The sequence below is a fragment of the Bidens hawaiensis genome, unplaced genomic scaffold, assembly GCF_021521415.1.
Source record: "Bidens hawaiensis isolate Kalapana, Puna unplaced genomic scaffold, B.hawaiensis_p1.1 tig00011469_1, whole genome shotgun sequence".
Lineage (NCBI taxonomy): Eukaryota > Viridiplantae > Streptophyta > Magnoliopsida > Asterales > Asteraceae > Bidens > Bidens hawaiensis.
This window is the reverse complement of record NW_027491895.1, coordinates 16,891-25,405: the sequence shown is the minus strand read 5'-3', so window position 1 is coordinate 25,405 and position 8,515 is coordinate 16,891. Positions and strand designations below refer to the sequence as shown.

Sequence of the window (8,515 nt, the reverse complement as noted above, 5' to 3'; positions counted from 1 at the left end):
CTGATACCAACTGATGCAGTTTCGAAAGCGATCAATGGCTCGAGAGACTCATGATTAATAAAGACCATAAAATCGAACCAAAGGTTCAAGAACAATGTTCTTATAATTCAATTTCAATATCAAAAACTAAGAAAGTATACAATCATGGATCCCTATTTATACTAAACAATAAAAAAGATAAAATAGGAAACGAGATAAACATAAATAATAAAAAATATTAAAATCTTAATTCAAATTAGGAGATAAATCTGCATCAGTAATGGTGTTGATTTATGGATTTCTATCCTTGGAACAAGAGACAGGGTGTTGTGTTGGCCCAACGTTGACAACGGCTCGATTGCATTCATTAACTTTGGCTTCTAGTTGGAGAAAACTTTGGTGGCAGTTGCGAATCTCGTTATCTACCTCTTGACGAAGCTTTGACATCTCTTCTTTGAACAAAACAGTGAGTTCACAACGCCAAACGTCCATTGCGGTCTTGCAATCTTCCTTGAACTCATCAAGTTTTGTCTCTAATGTTTGTGGTTGTTGAAACGCCAAATCAACTTGGGCTCCCAGCTCTGTAAAGGGTGCTTCAATTATCCATACCCGTTTTTAAAGGTTTTGTCCTTGGACAATCCCCGTTCCTTCTTTGATTCTTCACATGAATCATCCCGTCCACATTTCTAATCTATGGTTTCGACATTCTTGCTTGCTTCGGTTGCCATCCCCAACGAATCGTTCTGCTCTGATACCAAATGTCACGGGGTAATTTCTCTAACTCGTGTACAGCTCTTAGATGCATCTAAGATCAGCCTTCACACCAGTACATGTGATGATTCATGACGACTAAACAAATTGTACAAGCTAAGTTAACCAAAGATGCTTTATTTTACTACAACAAGAGGTTTACAATGCTTGATTACAATTACAAGTGTGTAACTTGTTAAGTGTTTGGGTGATTACAAATGAGTGCCATAATCACCTATTTATACTACTTTGCTTAGCTATTATAGATCATTCCTAATCTAGAGATTTCTATCCATAAGATCTATGATACTTTGATAGATCTTTCTAGACCTTTCATAGTTAATATCTTGGATATTTAGTAAGAATTTTCTAGTACGTTGGTGGATATTGTACTGTGTCTAGTATCGTTTAAAGTTTTTATCAAAATATATAAAAATAATTTTTTTTAAAAGTACATAAATTAGTTAGTGAATAAATAAAAGCCGAGCTTAGAAAAAACAAGTGAGAAGCTAAACTCGAATTTTAGAAAAAGAGCCCAAAACAAGTCAAGCAGCTCGGGATCGACAACTTGTTTACCCCGTAGAATTAAATATATCTATGTGGCTTTTGGTTGGTCCAAAACGACGTTTGAAACTCTAAATTGCTTGCTTGTCTGTCTGGCAACAAAACCAGAAAGATAAGATATCATCGTCATCGTTGCAGCTTATTAATATAAATTCTTCATCTACCACATTCACAGGTAGTAGTAGTTGTAGTAGTAAATGTTAGGTTTGAGTCCGCTGACTAAGTGTTAGGGAGGGTTTTGATTGGATTCATCGAAGTGTCTGATTACAGTAATATATTAAAATCTATATCTGATGAATTAGGGCTAGGATTGTACTTGGACTAATTATTATTATTATTATTATTATTATTATTATTATTATTATTATTATTATTATTATTATTATGCAGCAGCAGCAGCAGCAGCAGGAATGCTGGGGACTTCCTTGCCTTCTTCTACTACTACCTTTCACTCTCGCTTATCCACTGTAAGTCTTGTTAATACTCTAATTACAAAATTTATAACCTTACTGTCTCACGAATTATAATGTAATTACGCGCTATCTCGTTATTCTTTCTTCTTAATATCTTGATTTACTTCACCACATACATTCATTCGTTACATGCCCTTTGGTTCTTGCATATTAGGATTCAAAACCTTGAATTTAAAGACTAGTACATATTTTATGGTATCAAACTTGTTAGGAAGGGGTAAACCGACAGAGTTTCATATTTGCTTCTTTGGCAAATAAGGCAATTTTGCATAATGTACGGGCGTAAGTGTCCGCCTTTAATCATTGCTGTATTTCTGGTAGATCAGAACAGCAAGTGTACAAAAATTAGCTACTTGGGGATGCCTTGAAAGAGCAGCGGTCTCTTTATCCTATTTATTTTTCGTTACCGGGCCGATGAGTGGTTGAAAAATCATAGGGCGTTAATTTTATCAATAAATGCTGCTGTTCGGCAGTGGTAACCGGTACCCCTTTGTTCCCATAAATATTTCAGAGTGTAATGGTCAGTTTGAACAAAAAAATTATTACCTATCAAATAATGACTCCATTTTTGAACTTCTAAGATGAGTGCGAGCAGTTCCTGCTCATAGGCAGACTTGAAACGGGTTAAAGGTGAAAAACCTTTGCTGAAATACACACTGGATGATCATCTTGAATCAATATAGCGTCAACTCCTTCCGAAGAGGCATCACACTCAACCATAAATGGGGCTGAAAAATCCAGTAGGCGCAATACAGGGGCCGGAATCTAGGCCTGTTTGAGAGCCTCGAAAGCCACGAGTTCCTCTTCATGCCACTTAAATCAGTCCTTCTAGGTCAATGGGGTAAGTGGACGAGCGATAATAACCCGTTAACCCTAAAAATTCTCTCACTTCACACACATTGGTGGGGATTGGCCAAGCCTGAACTGCTGCAATCTTCTCCTACTCCTTCAGTAACCACATGACCAAAAACAACACCTAAGATTGACCAAAACAACATTTAGTAGTGTTAGCATAAAATTGTTGGGTTTGCTAGAGATTCAAAGCTGCGTGTAGGTGTTGTCTATGAAGCTAAACATTACGGCTGTAACGAGAATATCATCAAAGAAAATTAAGATGAACTGTCGGAGATAAGGCCAAAATAAAACATTCACTGCTGCTTGAAAGGTTGATGGAACATTTGTCAACCCGAAAGGCACCACCATGAATGGCCTGAGTGTGTACGAAAGACTGTTTTTTTAATGTTGAAGGGGACAAGGGGTTAACTCTAACCTGATAATAACCGGAGCGCATGTCTAGTTTTGAAAAAACAGTATCTCCATGTAACTCGTCAAGTAATTCATCAATATTTGGAATCGAGTATTTATCAGCGATGGTAATCCGATTTAGGGCTCTATAGTCCACACACGTACACCCTGAGGCATCTTTTTTCTTGACCAGGAAAACATGACTAGGAAAAGGAATCGTGCTGGGGCGATGAATCCCGCAATTAGTAATTCATCTATCTGCATTTCAATTTCGGTCTCTTGTGAATGAGGGTACCGGTAGGGTCGGATGTTAGTGGGTAGGCTGTTTGGGAGAAGGGGAATGGAATGATAGTGTGATCAGAAAGGTGGAAGGGAAGTAGGTTCTTCGAAGACTTGTTGGAAGTCGGTTAAGTTGGGTTGCAAAAAAGAAGGGATCTTCGTTGTACATGCAGGTTCAACACACAAGTGCTAAAAAGCTGCTTAATTCTGTGGATCCAATGATATTCCCTGTAATATGTTATGAACCAATTGGATTTGTGATAAATTACTCGTTGAGTGAGTCAAGCTCTAAAGAAAATAGAAGGGAATCTAGAGAAGAATTTAGAGAGTTGCAGAGGAGAATACGTAGAAGATGGGCAATTTTCTCATATATTTCATAATGCAAACAAGTACACTTTAAATAAGAAAACAATGAAAACTAATTCAAATCTAGTTCCTAACAACCAGGAAGAGAACGTTGGCATCCCATTATTCTCTCTTGGACTTATTCAACTTGTTATTCAAATAAACAAAAGAAAATAAACGTGCATTTAGTTGGCAGCATGCATGCGATTAGCCAATGGGCTTCTTGGGCTCAAGCAGCTTCTTGGACTCATGAATATCATCTTTAGACTTCTTAGGAAATGGCCCAGGTACATAACATAATTAATACTTCTGCAGTTTTGCTCGTTGATGGTAAAGCTTAGGAACATTTTGTTCCAATTTGCTTGCGACCGTGTTGAGTGATGCGAGCCAATGGATTCCTAATACCACATCTGCCCCTTCAATTGAAGAGGGTAGAAATCTTGGATTATTTCAGCTTCCTGCAAATGAACATCTCAACACACCTGGTTAGTTGTTACATCTTATTATGTCACCTTCTCCAATTTGTACCCCAAAGGGGGTAACCAGTTGAGTCGTTAATTTTAACTCTTGAACAAGCTAGTCAGAGGTGAAATTATGGGTAGATCGACTTTCAATGCGAATAAGTACCTCAGTCGAATTGACGTTACCGTATAATTTCACAGCAGTAGTTTGGGACTTACCTAGAATAGCATGTAAACTTATCTCAGCCAGATCTTCCTGTTGCACGACTTTTTCATTCGTTTCCACCAGAGACTGTTCATCCTGTTCGTCTATCTCCAACAATTTTAGTGTGCCTGTCTTGCATCTATGCCCGGGCCCATACTTATCGCCACATCTATAACATTCCACACGTATGTGTCAGGCCTGTTCCTCTGCATCAGAAATGTGAAGAGGGGGTTTTGTTGTGTTGGTGCCGGATTAGTTTCGGATTCGGTTGGGGCTGTTTTTGACAAAGTATTCCCAAGAGTTGTCTTTCGGGAGCGGGTGCAATTGATTTTTTGAATTCGTACTCAATGGCTATGCTCATGGCCTTGTAAACTGTTCTGGGTTTATGTAACCGAGCATCGGCCTTGAGTTCTTTCTTAAACCCATTAAAAAACACCCCGCGAAGACAGTGTTCGGGTCAATCGGAAACGCGAAAAGATCGTTTTGCGAACTCTTGTCGGTACTCCAGCACTGATCTGATTTGTGTAATGCTGAAGAGGTGAAAATTCAGCAGGACCAAGATTCTTTTGTAGAAGACGAACCAGGTCCTCCCAAAATACTATACTCAGGTTAAAAGTCACGAGTAGAAATCGAGTGCATCCCCAGGCGACATCAACCTCTTTTTCCTTGAGGATATCATAGTGGCGAAAGTACTTTTCTTCTTTCAGAATCCATCCTCGAGGGCCTCCTTCGCTAATGGAAGGGAAATCGAGTTTGATGTAGGGCTTGTAGTGGCGGTGGTTGCTTCCCGATGAAACCTCATCTTCAAATTGGTTGCGCTCTCCACTTGATTTTTCTGCCTGCTTGCTGCGTTTTGACTTTTGATCGCAACCACTTTATTATTGTTGTAAAAATCGCGCCTAGGCGCCGAGTACTCAACGAGTAATCCTCGCCTATGCCGTTTTTTTTGGTGAGCCATCCCCGAGTACTCTCCGACTAAGGCCGAGTACTCCCAACTCCCCAGTCGGCTGCCTAGGGTTCCCCTAACGACTTTTGCAACCTTGGGTGCAGAGATTTCATGGAGTATGTGATGGCTGCCGATTGGGCAGCCACAGGGTTGGGGTTCGAATTATTTGGGTTTGGATTAGTCCATTTCTGAGGAGCCATTGAATTTCCACACAATGGAACCAAAGTTGTAGAACCTGTAGTTTAGAGTAAAGCAAAAGGTTCGATTACTAAATTAAAAGCCCCAATTCGAGAAGCGAATGTCTCCAAATACAAAGTAGAAACTGAGATAACAAAACTTGAACAACGAAACTGAAATGCTAACATCGAAATTAAAGCTACTTTTAGCAGTTAAGTAACCACTCATAACTCTCCACTAGCCACTAATGCTGAACAAGTCAACAGGGATACCCAAAATTACTTGGAGCTGCTCCAAAGACCCGTCCATCTCCCCCTTCTTTCAACAGGAATGCACCCTAATGGGTGGAATCTTATCAGTACAACTCACAGATAAGCAAGCAGAAAACATAGTCCTTTAAATTTGATGAGGTTTGTCAGGTTTGTCAAACTATGCATCATGTTACCATCATTGTCCTCAAAACATTAACGTTTTAATTTAACTGTCCAATCCTCACGATTAACTTCTCCTCTCGAGCTTGAGAGGGAGTTCTAGATCATATGCCATCGTTACTTTATGTTATAGTCTAGTGTGTATAGCCTGTGAGCCTAAAGAGTTTAGGTTAGAGGTGTTTCCTCTTCTATATATGCATAACGTTGTATGTTGTATATATTGAAATACACAATAATTATATTTTGATTCGTGTTATGTTTGGTATTATAGATTCTATTACTTGTTAGCTGATTATTTTAAGCATTATTATTGAGGGCATTTTTATTTCCAGTTAAGAATGTTGGCACAGGCCCTTTATTGCAGCAGATAACAACAGCAAATGATCAAAACTAATGATCGACTCTTTCTTGATTAATTGAAATACATACTGAACAAAACAAAGAAGACACTTACTACCGTTCCTAACCCTATCTGCTGAAATAAATAGGGCCATTCACACACATGTAGCATAAACGTGTTGCAGTAGCCCACGACTAAAAACTGAAAAACTTGACCCACTACTTTGACTTACAATTAAACATAACAAAACATGTGATTAAATAAATAACATCTTAATAACTTGACCCTTTAAACTTAGAGTTTCCTGCTGACCCATATCCAACCCCGTTTGACCCGTCAAGATTAACCCAACAAAGAAGTTGCTGATTATTTCATAATGGTGGAAATATTTTGCAACTTTAATCAAGAATAATACTGAAGGAGAGAGAAGAATTTTGTAATTCATATACTAAACTAATTAAAAGAAGCTAAACTTCCTAGTTTGCAGATACAAATTAGCAGACTCACACAGACTGATCGTGGAGTGATCTTAGATTATTTGATTACATAATTAGTGTAACATTTCAGTTTACAGTTGATCCCCTTTATGGTGATCTAAGATGGTTTAATTACCTAACCTCATGTGACCCATACCACGTTTTCTGATGTTGATCCCCTTAATGCCAAATTTAGTATGATCTAAGATGGTTTGATTACCTAACTTACATGTGACTCGTACCATGTTCTCTACGAGCTATCATACTCAACCCACTGATATTATGTGTCTAGTGGTTACATCATGACATCAATGTTCATTATGACATTATCCCGTTGTAGCTTGTTGACAGTTTTGTATTAAGTTGTTTGGACCACTATGGCTAGTGACGGATCAGGCCCGCTATTCTCTTTAGCATGAGATTCTCATGGTTCTTTGATAGGTTCTTCTAATTTACATGGTGGACTTAATAGTCTTGTATGGTGGTATGTTTTGAAACATAGTTTTCCCCCTTTACTTGCTTTGTACTCTAGTGGATTTTTGCAAGGTTCAAACGAGTCATTTTACCTTTTTGGTACTGTCTAAACGGGTCAGTTCAATCTTTTATTTTTAATAATAATTTCATTGCACTAGTAATATTTGAATAATAAAATAATAGGTAATCTTTGGATGATTTTAACACGTTTGACTTGTTTTAAATATATCTTCTTTTCGATATGAATTTTTGTACATGGATTTAATTTTCTTTCTACTTTTTCAGCCTGATCTTGAATCAAACCCATCAAATTCCATACCATTCATTTCAAAGCAGCATTTTCTTGCTAAAAACCTTGCATTTACAAGATGGAAAACACATTCAACCGCAAAAACTCCAGAGACGGTTTTAAGTGAGGAAGATTTGAACAAGTGGGAATCTTGCAGACAAGCTTTTTCAAGATTTGAGTTTAGTACAGAAGAACAAGACAAAATACTGGGAAAAGCATTTGGGTTTGTCCACTCGCCTTACTGGGGAGAAGAACGCGAAAAAGTTGTGCCGGAAATTGAAAATATTAGCGCAATAATCGATTATTTGACGGATTTGGGTCTTTCGGATGAAGATGTCATCAAGATTCTCAAGAAATTCCCGGAGGTTGTTGGTTGTAGCCTTGAAAACGAGTTGAAGACGAATGTTGAGATTCTTGAAAAACAATGGAGTATAAAAGGGAAAACGTTAAGGAATCTTTTACTTCGGAATCCTAAAGTATTGGGTTATATTATTGACTGTAAGGGAGATTGCAAGGCGCTCTGTACCCGGTGTTGGGTTCGGTTTTAACGGTTTTTATAGCATTCTTTAGTGTAAAATTATAAGAACAACTTGTATTATTCTAAATCATATTCTGAACATTAATTACTTGTAAATTCAAGGATGAAAGTTTGTGTTTGGACACAGGATCATTGATATATGATTGGGTTTTGTTTTGTCAACCGTGTTATGATTTTTGTGAAGTGGAATAGGCCCCAAAAGATACCATATGTAGGGAACGTGGGCCCCACTGGTTTTGGCATATTGGAGGTTTGGTTGATGTCACTTATTCTTGGTTTTGGACTCAGGTTTCTAATTCATAATTGTGAATTTGAGACCCATAATTGGATTTTCACTTTTTATACTGTGATTAGAGGTGAACAAAATCGCTAGTTTACTGTTATGAATATAATACCGTCATTTGAAAGAAATGAGTAGAGACGGCGAAAAGGATGGGTCTAAAGATGCCAGAAGGTTGACCAACGAATTTTTGAAGCTAAGGCCATTTTAAGCGCGAGCCAACTTATGTATCTTTCAATGGTCATCTTATGGAAGTTTTACTC

The 8,515-nt window shown here is 37.9% G+C and overlaps 1 protein-coding gene across 1 annotated transcript; it reads left to right on the top strand.

The window, feature by feature from the left end:
* Positions 1-1,433: 1,433 nt before the first annotated feature.
* LOC143538098 (uncharacterized) lies at positions 1,434-8,179 on the top strand. The gene is made up of 3 exons (XM_077031725.1): positions 1,434-1,468; positions 1,690-1,760; positions 7,431-8,179. The coding sequence occupies exons 2-3, from the start codon at positions 1,704-1,706 to the stop codon at positions 7,980-7,982; spliced, it is 609 nt and encodes a 202-aa protein (XP_076887840.1). The 5' UTR covers positions 1,434-1,468; positions 1,690-1,703; the 3' UTR covers positions 7,983-8,179.
* Positions 8,180-8,515: the final 336 nt, after the last annotated feature.

Excerpts from the sequence above, each read along its gene's own strand:
- LOC143538098 (XM_077031725.1), top strand. The coding sequence starts at position 1,704 with ATGCTGGGGACTTCCTTGCCTTCTTCTACTACTACCTTTCACTCTCGC. Across the intron at positions 1,761-7,430 it reads TTCACTCTCGCTTATCCACT|CCTGATCTTGAATCAAACCC; the intron begins GTAAGTCTTGTT and ends CTACTTTTTCAG.